This window comes from Dendrobium catenatum, unplaced genomic scaffold (assembly GCF_001605985.2).
Source record: "Dendrobium catenatum unplaced genomic scaffold, ASM160598v2 fragScaff_scaffold_1377, whole genome shotgun sequence".
NCBI lineage: Eukaryota > Viridiplantae > Streptophyta > Magnoliopsida > Asparagales > Orchidaceae > Dendrobium > Dendrobium catenatum.
Window position 1 is genome coordinate 20,446 of NW_021319839.1, and position 13,145 is coordinate 33,590.

At 36.2% G+C, this 13,145-nt stretch overlaps 1 protein-coding gene across 1 annotated transcript; it reads right to left on the bottom strand.

Annotated features, from left to right (window-relative positions):
* Nucleotides 1-1,766: 1,766 nt before the first annotated feature.
* Nucleotides 1,767-6,039, bottom strand: LOC110103053. Its single transcript, XM_028699731.1, has 2 exons — nucleotides 6,022-6,039; nucleotides 1,767-3,606 (listed from the first exon to the last, which is right to left on the bottom strand). The coding sequence occupies exon 2, from the start codon at nucleotides 3,152-3,154 to the stop codon at nucleotides 2,423-2,425; it is 732 nt and encodes a 243-aa protein (XP_028555564.1). The 5' UTR covers nucleotides 3,155-3,606; nucleotides 6,022-6,039; the 3' UTR covers nucleotides 1,767-2,422.
* Nucleotides 6,040-13,145: the final 7,106 nt, after the last annotated feature.

A 13,145-nucleotide genomic window follows, 5' to 3' on the forward strand; every position in this document is an offset into this window, starting at 1 on the left:
AGAATATACGCGGTGATAGAATTAGAAAATTTTTATCTCAATGTTGTATGAATATCTAGCACACAAACATGAGAGAAATAGAAACACCGAGATTTTACGTGGAAAATCCTAGAAAGGGAAAAACCCACGGGGCCACGCCCAGTTGAAATAATTCCACTGGTATTTATTTGAAGTATAAGAGGCTGATTTGTCCTTAAAATTTAGGATGATAAATTTATAATGCTTCACTTCTGGATTGCGATATAATTACAACGTCGGGCAGAGTTCCTACGTTACTTGGAGACCGAGTAGAATTCTAGAGTATGATAGAACTCTAGCACCACTTGGGCGTCAAGCAGTACTCCGGCATCGTTCGGAAGTCGGGCAAAATTATGGAATCAGGCAGAACTAGCATCACTTGGACGTCAGGCAGAATTCCGACGTTGTTCGGAAGTCGGGCAGTATTCCGGTGTCGGGCAGAACTCTGGCGGTGGTCAAGGAGGAGTTCTTCCCTCCTATCCTTCTCTTCTTCTTGCTTGGATCCCCTCTCATGAGAAATGAGGGGTCTGTTTATAGATATTCTGGAGTGGCATGGCTTGTAAATATGTGAGAGATCAGTGGTAAATAGAGAGTGGTCGGATGGACGGCTGCTATTGAATCCCTTGATCATGTACCGTTCGTCAAACATTTGAAGGTCTTAATGTTGTTGGAATTCGACGATCTTGGGCTCGTTGGATTCGTCTCTTCGGGCCGCTCAATTCAACTATACGAACGTCATATTTGGAAACCGTTTGGTAACTCAAATTGTGGTTCGAACTTTCCAAAAGCGCTTAGGGTCCTTGATTTGGGCTCGGATTGAGTCGAATTTGGTGTCATTCGGTTCGTATTTCTGAGATGCTCAGTTTGACTGTATGTTCGCTGAAATCGAAGTTTAGGTGATCCTGGATTTAATTTTTGAAACTTCCAGCTTGATTTTGCCTCGAGATTCGTGCCCGATCAATATAATTTTTTGATGATATATCAATAATTTACTCTGCCCAATCACAATTAAACCATCTCCATTTGATCCCAATTAAAAGATGGTATGTCATTAACCCATTAATTCTAGTATATAAATATGCTACAATAATCAATTGAAATTCAAGCTTCCGTTTGGGTCAAATTTTTTATTGCTTTCTAAAACGATTGTTTAGTACAAATATTTCTCGAATAAAAATTATTTATGTTAAAAAATTATTTTAAAAAGTAGTAGAAAAATCTTTACAATTAAAACCTAAAATTTTTCACAGATTCAAGCCAAATTGAAATTGATATGCCATACTTTTAACATTAATAGATTATACAATTATTTCTTACTAATTTTATAACACATTCAACTAATTTATTTATATTTTATTTGAGACAATTTTCTTACTCCCAACTTTATATCACATATTTTTAAAAAATAATAAAAAATAGCCACAAAAAACTATACCAAATGAAATCTTATTTAATATGATATCATACTAATGAAAAGGTATATGCAATAGCCTACCAAATGAAATAGTTAAGATATTACAATTTCTATATATACTAGCATATAATTAAGGAAAAATAAAATTTTGAAATTATTATAAAAAACAAATTTCTAGAACATTTTTTCTTGGAAACAGCAAAAAAAATAACAGCCAAATATATATATTATGCCATTTTTTCTTGGAAGCAATGAAAAAATTCCGGCCAAATATATATTATGAATGTAGTCTTAAAAGGCAAACATTACAAAATTACCCCAAACAAAGTCTAAATTTGAATTAAATTACATATCAGATTCATGCGTCACTTGAGCACTTCCCAAAACATCAGAAACTTACAGGAGCAGCTCTGCTGCCATAGAGCAGCTTGGATCTATTGTACATTTTCTTCTACTAAAAAGATTTACAAATAAAAATCAAAATTGTGATGTAAAGACCACTCCAGCCTTTCCAAGGTCCGTTCTTCAATGCAATATTAGTATTGCCAATAGAATGCAAACTTCCTTTATAAAACCCTAATACACATAACTGAAAGAATAGAAACAAGTGAAGGCAGGAGCACCAAAGAAAACAGAAATCACAGTCTCTAGACATCAGGAAGAATCATCAGAACAAAGCCCTATATGGGGTCCTGGTTGGGTACCCATGCTTTACTCGAACGGACTTCGCCCACCCACGCCCATTTATGATGACTTTCGGTATGCCGTGCTCACCTATGCCCATCCACTTTCCATGCTTTTTGAACGCAGTCTACCACGGACTGATGGCCCTGAGGCTTGTTGCCCTTTGCTCAGATTGCAAACTTTCAAGCCATATCAGAATTTATCGTAGTAGCAGCGTGGTTAAGTGATGCACACTACGTAGTGAGGATAGCAATAATATAAAATATTGATGGGTGTGGATATGGGTACCCAATGTAGGGCTCTGCATCAGAATGGAACTACATATGGCAGAGCTAATATATCAGCCGAATCAATCCGCGTTGCCTGGGCAAATACCTGGGGTATTTTCTCAGCCTTGAGCTCTATTTTAGACTTCTGCAGAGAATCATGGAGGTTGAAAAGCCATTCCTGGTTATCAAGCTCGGGATATTCCACCATTTTCGGAACGGTGTAGATCTGGCTTAGATACTTGGAAATTACGTTGCCATTTACCAATCTTTCCTTGTTTTCTAATAATCGATCCGGTCTCAAGGAAATGCTAGATGGAGCCGTGAGATGTAGTTCCCATAACCTTGGTATCTTTCCAGGCCGTTCATCATTTTCTGTGAAGTACAGGAGATAAAACCAGTCACTGCATATAGAGAAGAACCACATTGATATGAATCTCGGTCTTTCCATGAATGGAGGAGAGATTTTCCACTGGCATGCCCAAAACAACCTTTCTTCTTTGAACTGTAGCAAGGGAAGTCGAAGCCAAGGTTCTTGCACCAAGAACTTTCCTCCTGTCAGGCCCAGGTACAACAGAATTTGAAACCACACTTCTTTCACCGCATTTTTCCTTCTCCATGTCAGCTGTAGAGCCTCCTCCTGTTTTTCTAATAACCAAATCAGAAACACTTTCCGTTGATCTGGATATCGCATGATTTCGACTTGGCACGGTATCCCTGCTTCCATGCATTCTACTTCTTTCCTTGTCCATTGTAGCTTCTGTGCGAACATACTCGGCTTCTTTTTGAAGAGAAATGGCAAAATTTTCACTTCTATCGTTTCTTCTTTGCACTGAAACAACCTGAACAGAAAACGCCTGGCTAGCCGCAACTCTTTCGTTTTCCAGTGACGCGTTAGCAGTGCCGGCCGCCCCTTCGAACTTTCTCCCAACCATTGGATTTTCTACCCCTTCATCTTTAGACCTCTTGCCCAACTCTTCTTCAGTCTTCTGCAAGCTTTCTTTGATATGTAACTCATTGTGACCCTGGGATAGACCTTCAGCTTTTCGGTCTTGTGATGTCCTGCCTTTGTCCCATTCCTTTTCGTTTTTCCTGTCTTTATGCTTTTGATCCTTCTTTTCCTTGTGTTTATCTCTGATTCGATCATTTTTGTCCCTTTTCTCTGTGTCCTTCCTTCTCTTTGTCTCTCTTTTCTTTTTTAATATTCTTCTCTGCGTGTTTTTCCTGAAAGAAAAAAAAAAGGCAAAATTTAAAAAACAAATTTTAATTTGTAATAAGCAATTTTTCCTCGTCTGAAGCCGGAGGCATCTACTAAGCTAATCCAGGATGGGCTGATGCTCTTCTCCAACTCATGCTGAGTGCGCCTGAGATTATCCCGTTTCGGAGGATCCCTCATCCATTATCTATTGCAGATCGTTTTATAAAAACTCAAAAATAATTTCTCATTGCATTTTTTTTTTCTAATTTTTTATACGAATTAATAGCAAATATTTAAAGACTAAAGTTAAAAAAAATAAACAATGATGATTTTACAATGAATTTTTTAGAGGATTTTATTTCTTTCGTTGGAAAATTTAGGAAAAAAATTAAATTTTGTATAAATTATTTTCAAGAGGAATTTAAATATTTTAATAAATTTTAAGAGGGATCATCAAATGAAATAGCATAAAGACTCACAACTTGATCGATAGTGCCGTTTCTCCTCTTTTGTCTCTTTTGTCTCTTTCAAGTAAAACATGAAAATGACCGCATGGAATGCAAGCACCTTCTAATAGTTTATAGCATTCTTTTCAAATCTTAGCAATTCTGATTATACATTGATACTCTTCAAAATCTCAAAGGCTATTGTGTCAATCCTGCAAACCATTAGAATCATTGTTTTAATTTGTAATACACACTTAACATATACAAGAAATATCAATGTTAAAGTTCTTACATTTCATATCAAGCATGCCATATGCACCCTCCCACCCTATTAAATTAAATTATTTATTTTTTATCTTCAAAAAATATTTTTACTTTTAAAATTATAATTACTTTAAAAAAAATTACTTATAAAATTATAATTCAAACGGATTTTAGCCATTTTTTCGGCGGAAATGGTCGCCGGAAATTGTCATTTTCCTGTAGTGCCTACTACCTACCCTCACCTCTACTCCTACCCCTACTATCTATACTGACCTCTAACCCTACGCCGCTAACACCGACCTCTTCTTCTATGACCTTCACCAACCTCTACCTCCACCCTTTACACATCGCCCAAACCTAAGCTTCTCTCCACCCCTCCCCTTAACTTCATCCCTAACCTAACCCTCTTACACTTACACTTACCGTAACCCCTAGATCTCTACCCTTATCCCTACTCCAACCTCTACACACCACTACCTACATAAACCTCAACACCTACTTAGGGGTGTCAAAAGAGGATTTTGGTCGAGATAGATGAGTGCAATGGGCAAGTGTGAGCATGCTAAGCGGGCAAGGGTAAGGGCGATTGTGAGTGAGAAGCTGAGCGCGAGCATGAAACGGCGAGGGCGAGATAGGGCGGCGGTAAGTGTTTTTGTACAAGCATGAGAGGCTAGGGCGAGTGTGAGATAGAACTGGAGTGGGCGAGGTAGCTAGGGCGAGTGCAACTGTGTGGGCGAGGCATTGAGGGTGAGGGCGAGGCGAGAGAGGGCGGCGATAAGTGTTTTTGTGCAAGCATGAGAGGGCGAGTGTGAGATAGAGTTGGAGTGGGCGAGGTAGCTAGGGCGAGTGCAACTGTGTGGGCGAGGCATTGAGGGTGAGGCCGACGGCAACTATGCGAGCACGTGCGGGCAAGGATAAGGCCTCATGGGTGAGAGTGAGGGAAGGGCCTCAAGGGCTAGGACTTGGACATAAGTATGGGCGAGGTAGAGGGTGAAGGTGAGTGCAATGTCTTGAGGGCAAGCAAGGGAAAGGTCGCGCGGGCAGGCGAGGGTGAGGTCGTGAGGGCGATTATGAGAGCTAGTGCGGGACGTGCGGGCAAGGATAAGGCCTCATGGGTGAGAGTGAGGGAAAGGCCTCGAGGGCTAGGACTAGGACATAAGTATGGGCGAGGGAGAGGGTGAAGGCGAGGGCAAGGTCTTGAGGGCAAACAAGGGAAAGGTCATGCTGGCAAGCGAGGGTGAGGTCGTGAGGGCGATTATGAGAGCTAGTGCAGGGAAGGATGCGGCTGCGAACGCGTCGGGTTTTTGAGTCGTGCCATATATTGACACCCATATTCCTATACTCCTACACCCCACCTAATCTTCCTACCACATCTTCACTTCTTCTCCTCTCTATCTTCTCACTCTCTGATGAAATGGATTTGTGTGGAATAGAATTTGTGAAGTAGATTTGCAAGAGGATTTTATAATTCCAGAAGACAAAAGCTTTCCCTACATGTGTGTGGAGTGATTCAAGGTGATGAAGACAAATGGAACAATACTTTAGCTTCTTTTCTATTATTTGGTATAATATGACAGTCAAACTGTTCATAAAATCTGTATCTATCGCATAAAAAGTTGCACGGTAAAAATATAATAAATAAGGAGAAAATATATTTTTATCAATTTATGAGAGAATAAATCTGTCAAACTCAAAGTCATTGAAAACTAAAATGAGCTTTCAGTTTCTTACTACGATTAGAAGAAATCAAAATCTTCGAACATAATAGACGAATGAAAATGCCCCGAATGCCTTTCTCTCTACTCCCTCTCTTTCTTCCTTCCTCTCCTTGCACAGCAGGCCTAAGCAAATAAGGCAGAGGGAGAGGTGATAAGTATATTTATAATAAAATATATTAAAAAAGATGATAAGTGGCCTAACACTGCAGCGCTTCTACCCTGCGCCGCAGTGCTGCATGTTAAATTAGAATTACTAGAAAAATAGATACTCAAATGCTGCAACGGCAATTTTTTGGCGACATTGTGTTCTCAACCCTAGTGCCGCAACACTTACAAGCACAACGTCGCTGCACTTAAGTTCAAACAGAAATTCAATTTTCTATTTTTTTTCCATTTTAGAATATTTTTCATATCTTCGGGTTGCTACATGAGGTGTCTATTTTTTAACTTTTGATTTTGTTACTAAGCATACTAAAAACTAACTTGTTATTTTTAACTTGTTCATTCATCCTACAGCCAGGGGTGTCAATTTCGGGTCACGGGTCGGGTTCGGGTCGAACCCGGAAATGACCCGGCACTATTCGGGTCAACCCGAACCCGACCCGTTTTTACAAACGGGTCGATTTACTAGAATAAAAGGAAATGATTATTATATAAAAATGTAAAGTTTTTAGTTATTATATACAATAATATCCTACAAAATAGTCCTCATAATGAAATTAGAGGGTTCAATAATAAACAACAAAATGCAAATTTATGATGTAGCTGACGATCTCATTTTCTTCTATAATATCCTATATCTACTTATATAAAAAGCTTCTTATTCTCTAAATCTCTTATTAATTATGTTCCCTATTCATAGCTTCATATATGAATCTCATTGCCTGAGCCTATTCACCACTAGTCATTGTCAATACATTTATTAGAAGACATGACCTAAGATTATAGTTAACAACACAACAAAAAGAAAATTATCCCTCATTATAACTTTCTTTATTTGCTCTCCTCCAATTTTTTATAACTTTCCTCATTTTTTAAAAGCTAAAATTTGATGCAGTACCGAACTACTGATCCGATGCGACGGCAAGAAGCAATTTTTTCTCGTCGGATCCACGATTGATGTTAGAAGCCGGAGGCATCTGCTAAGCTAATGCAGGATGGGCTGATGCTCTTCTCCAGCTCATGCTGAGTGCGCCTGAGATTACCCCGTTTCGGAGGATCCCTCATCCATTATCTATTGAAAATCGTTTTATAAAAACTCAAAAATAATTTCTCATTGCAATTTTTTTTCTAATTTTTTATACGAATTAATAGCAAATATTTAAAGACTAAAGTTAAAAAAAATAAACAATGATGATTTTACAATGAATTTTTTAGAGGATTTTATTTCTTTCGTTGGAAAATTTAGGAAAAAATTAAATTTTGTATAAACTATTTTTAAGAGGAATTTAAATATTTAAATAAATTTTAAGAGGGATCATCAAATCAAATAGCATAAAGACTCACAACTTGATCGATAGTCCCATTTCTCCTCTTTTGTCTCTTTCAAGTAAAACATGAATCCATCCATGTGACCGCATGGAATGCAAGCACCTTCTAATATTTTATAGCATTCTTTTCAAATCTTAGCAATTCTGATTATACGTTGATACTCTTCAAAATCCCAAAGGCTATTGTGTCAATCCTGCAAACCATTAGAATAAAAGATTTTGTACTTGTCACTTATTTAAAATTAAAAAATAAATATTAGATGCTCTTACTATTCAATTTGTAGAAGTTATATAAATAAGATGGATAAGGAGATTATTGAAGAAAACAATACCTTTAGTTGAACATCAACATATAATATGAAGAATCATGGATATTCATACAACAAGAAATATATGAAAGAGATCAGTAAGAGGAAAATGAGTAAGTAGAAGATAAAGGTTTCTACATTTGGGGAGAAATTATTACTTGCGATAACCAGGAGCCGTCCGGAGGCGAATCGGGACTCGCCACATCATCATTTTTTATGTTTGCTGATGCTATATACCGTTGTATGCCGGGTGGCGTGACACATTCTGATTCGCCTCCGAACGGTCCGGTAACCGCACATAATAGTTTTTCTCATTTGAGATAGTTTTCTTGCTACTTTCTAAAGACCAAGCAAAATCCTTCTTTGATGAAGAGACAAAATAAAGAAGAACACATTGCTCCACCTATCAACCCCAATTTGATTTATGAAGAACTTTCCAGTGCTTTTGATGAATTAGTATTATCTTTGTAAAAGTTGAAAGATAAGCATTATTCAAATCAAAAGAAGTATAGAAGTTTGAAGAGAGTGAATTTCTCAAGCATAACATGGTAGATTTAAATGGAAGTTAATTTCTTGTTCATTTCTTGAATTAGAGAATAAAAATATTATGAAGGGGATTAATGACCAAATTTCTCAAAATTTATATGCAATTAATGAAATCACATGCTTGGAAAATTAAATTCATGTCTTAAAACTTAATACGAATGATTCATTACTCAATAACACTATTAGTTTATATTTTAAATGAAAATTAAAAAAAAAAAGAGAGAGAAAATTTTAATCTTAGAGCGAAAAGTAAGATTTTGATGCACATTTAAATTAAAGTTTAGAATATATGGTATGATATATATAAAATTATTAGAAATATTTTTAATCTCTTCCTAATATTAATTTATGGTAGTTAGATTAATTTAGGCTTCGTTACTGTTATTTAAAGCAACTTTATAGTACAAAAATCTACTTCTTAAAGCTAATTTCTAGTACCAAAAAAAAAAAAAAAGCTGATTTAGAGTACAAAAATTAAAATTTTAAAATAGAAAGATGTTTTAAGAAGCAACAAGAAAGTTGTCTCAAACAAAGCCTTAATCTTTAAATAATTAAAATTTTGTATAACTTTTCCAATCAAATTTTGGCCCACATTTATTTACCTTCTAACAATACTAATTTGATAAAAATGCAATAATTTACCTTAATGTTTTCTATCATATATTTAAAAAAAAATGCAACTGCCTTAATTTGACATCTATTACGAGCATGCAAGTTGGAGATGATCACACTTGCAAGCAAAGAAAGAAGTCTAAATTAATAAGTTCTTAATAAATTTGAATTCAAATTAATAAGTTCTTAATAAATTTTTAAAAATAGCTATGAAGAATGGTTTTGGCAAAAAAATTCATATCTAATTAATATAAATCTATGAAAGTTTGATTTAAGAAAATAAAACTATTAGTTAATAAAAGTGTTTTTACTTCGTATTAGCAGTAATGAAGTATCCATATTTAAAGCCTATATGTGTGTGGAGTGATTCAAGGTGATGAAGACAAATGGAGCAATACTTTAGCTTCTTTCCACCTTGAACATTTGATAAGTTATATTCGTTATGAACTTACTCCCTAAGTTTTATCCGATCAATTTTCGTTGTCTAAGCTTCATGAATTCGCTCAATAAATATTAGCTGAATAAGTCATACTATATATAATAGAATAATTTCGAGCTGGTTCGAGCTCGACTCGATAACGAGCTCACGAGCCGAGCTTATCGAGCCACGAGCTCGAGCTCGTTTATTAAGCGAGCTTGAGTTCAGCTCGAAATTATTTAATTAATTAAATAATTATCAAACATTTTTATTTAAAAAAAATCGGTTTCGTCTCTCCATTAATTATATAGCAGCCTATATAATAGATTCTCAAAAAATAAGTAAAATATTTCTCTTTGGCTCATATGACAGCCTATATGGCTTATATGACAGCTTATATGATAGTTACTATTTTTTGCTAGTTATTTATGATTTTTTTCATTAATGCAAGTTGTCTATTTTTGAAATAAGGGACGGACACGGGCGCAAAATGAGAAAGTGGGTGGTAAAATGGGACAAATGTGAAATTTGGTACGAAATTGAGCAGCTCGTGAGCCGGTTCGAACTCGTTTATAGTAGGATGAGCTCGTCTTTTGTGCTCGACTCGAGCTCGAGCTTGCTTTCCGACTAACGACTCAAACTCGACAGTGCTAAATTGGACTCGACTCGACTCGTTTACACCCCTACTTATAATCAACACATACTTAACAACCCCAACTTCCATTTAACCAATAAGTTTTAACCCTAGCTTCATCTCATTAGCCTTAGCCACTCCTCATCAACCTTAGATTCTATTGGTTAATAGGAAGCTAATAAAAAGATCAATTCAATAAATATTTGATGAATTGAGAGACATATTTAAACACCTAAAAAAAAGGAATAAAATGAATGCATATTAAAAATTCAAAGGATCATTTTGATTTTTTATTTATAATTTAGTTATTTATAAAATAAATCTCTCTCTCTCTCTCTCTTTCCTAAGAAGGTTGACTCCCCCTCTTGTTATAATTAGTTTTAATCAGCTAGTTTGCAACTCTCTCTCATAATTCTCTATTAAAAAGTGCAATTAAAGGGAAAAAAATAAAGCGGCAAAATAGAATTAGAAGCTGAAAAAAGAGAGAAATCACAAGAAATGAAGGAAGCTATCATCAAAATAAAATTATAAATTGTAGTTATAATCAATCTATATCTATTTAATAAACTTCTCAATTCCCTTCTCTTAATCATCATATCTTTTCTTTAATTATCGAAAGATTCCTAAACCCTAAACTTAATAGAAGCGGTAAAAGATATCCATATAATTACAAGAGATTTTTAGGTTGGAATCACTTTGAAGTAATAGAAGTTACTAGGTCCCCGATCTCTCTGAGGTGTGTTATGGCATCGCCCTAGCCACCTTGTGCCATCGCGCCTGGAGCTGCTTCCTCCGTCGTTCGCGTGCCAAGGGAAGTCTTCTTCCCTTTCTCTTCTTCTTGCGGTTTTTCCTCTGCCGGCATGGCGGTTAACCGGCATGCCGATCCTGTTTTTTTGGTTGGATCTGCTAAGTCTCGTTCGTTCATGGAAGCTTTATCTGGGTCTTCTTTTACTGGTAGATTTTCATATCTCAAATGTGCTTTGTTTCGTGGTGTTCCCGCTTTGTTGGTTTTGGAGGAGAAATTTTTTGCCTTAGCCGAACCGTTTAAATTTTCTTTAGTTGTTTCTTGCCCCACTCGTCATCCTAGTTTCGCTTCAATAAGAAAATTTTTCTTCAATCTTAAGTTGAATGGTGATTTCTCTGTTACTTTGTTGGATCAATCTCATGTGCTCATTAAGTTGGAAAATGATCCTAACTATTGTAGGATTTTTTTGACATAGATATTATCTAATGTATAATTGTTTCATGAAGGTGACCAAATGGTCCCCTTCTGATGATATTGGTGTCGATGCTTCCATTGTTTCGATCTGGATTTCCTTTCTTAACTTGCGGCCTCATATCTTTTCCCCTCATATCCTGCATGGTTTGGTGCTTCTTTTTGGTAGACCTTTGAAAGTAGATAACGCGACTGCTTTGGGGTCTCGCCCGTCTGTGGCCCGAGTTTTGGTGGAGATCGATATTACCCAAAAAAACTTGGATAAAATTTGGCTCTATCCTGAGAAATTAAGGTGTTTTCAACAAGTTGTTATGGAGGATTTTCCTCCTTTCTGTGCCAAATGTAAACACTTAGGACATTCTATTGTTGCTTGTCGGCCTTCATTTGATAATGACCTTGTTGATGCTCCTTCTAATCCTAAACTTGTTTTTAGGGTTAATGAGGAAATTGGCCTTCCTTTGGGTGGTGGAGGTTCGGTTGATAGTATTCCTACTCATCCTGTCTCTGATGCGGCTGGCCCGTCTCTTGTTGAATTGCAGCTTCTAAATCAATGTGATACCAATGGGGGTGATGTGGCTATTTCTCCTAATTCCCTGCCTTTTGTTTCTAATGGTGTAGAAGTTATTTTTGCTTAATTTCTAATCCTATTACAAGTATTGTGGGTTCTGGAGCGTTTAGTTCTATTTTGGTTGGTACGAATTTGTTTTCCAATCCTTCTAGCACCATCGTCTCCCCAATAGCTCCAATTTTTGTTGTTGTGGCTTTGTCATATTGGCACTCCAATCGCTAATGTTGTTAGTGGAAGGCGATTTGTGGTGGCTTTGATGGTGATGTTAATCCTGCTGTGATTCTTGTCCATCTGTCCACGAATGATAATAATTGTTGTATTTATCTTATGGCTAATCCTACTTGTGCTGATGTTGTGGAGATGTCGGGTGATAATTCTGTCTCTTTAGTTGATGGGGGTTGTGAAACCTTGGCTGAGATGGGTGATGCCGGAATGGTGGTGCCTCTGGTGGATGTGCCTATATATGTTATCTCGAATGCTGATATGTTAACCCATCTTGTTAGAGATAATGTTGTGAGGCAATGTAATTGGTTACATGATGACATGTCGTCTGCAAGAGGGGAGAAAATTATTGAGGGCGATTTAGATGCCCGAGACAACTTTGATTCAAGTCTTATTCAAGTTGCAGATGTTGGCTTGTTCAATAATAAAGTCAGGCATAGAAAACGAAAATCCAAAAAGAATTTACTTTCCTTTTTGGAAGTTATGTGGCTGCGGTGATTTGATTTATTTCGGTTTTGGTTGCTTTGCTGCGAGGGAAATAGAGCAGGACTATGATGTAGCAATTTTACAGCATGCGCCTTGGATGGCCAGGGCTTGGTTGGCAACCATGGTGACTTGTTTTAATGGTTTGGTTTTATGTAGGCTTGGAATCTTGGTTGTTTCCCTATTTTCTCCTTGGATGGCCCCTCTCTGACAAATAAGTGTCGGTTTGAGTCCTATTAGTTCTTGGTTGATTATTCTTTTGCTCATATTACTGTTGGCCTGTTGCTTTTTATTTTTCTCTGATTGTAATTCTCTATATGTGGCATTTTTGTGATCATGTGATATATCCTTTTCGTTTAAAAAAATCATATAATTACAAAAAAAAATTCCATATAATTACATAAAAATAAATAAATAGATAAAATATCCATATAATTACTCTTACATTTAAGCCATCTCCCATTTAATCCAAATTAAACATGATATGTCATTAACCAATTAATTCTAGTATGTAAATATGCAACTATAATCAATTGAAATTTAAGTTTTCGTTTGGAATAACTTTCTTACTGCTTTCTAAAACAATTTTCTAATATAAATATTTCTTAAAATAGAAATTTTTGTTTAAAAAAGCTACTTA

Bases quoted from the DNA above. Each gene is read 5' to 3' on its own strand.
- LOC110103053 (XM_028699731.1), bottom strand. From the start codon at position 3,154: ATGTTCGCACAGAAGCTACAATGGACAAGGAAAGAAGTAGAATGCATG.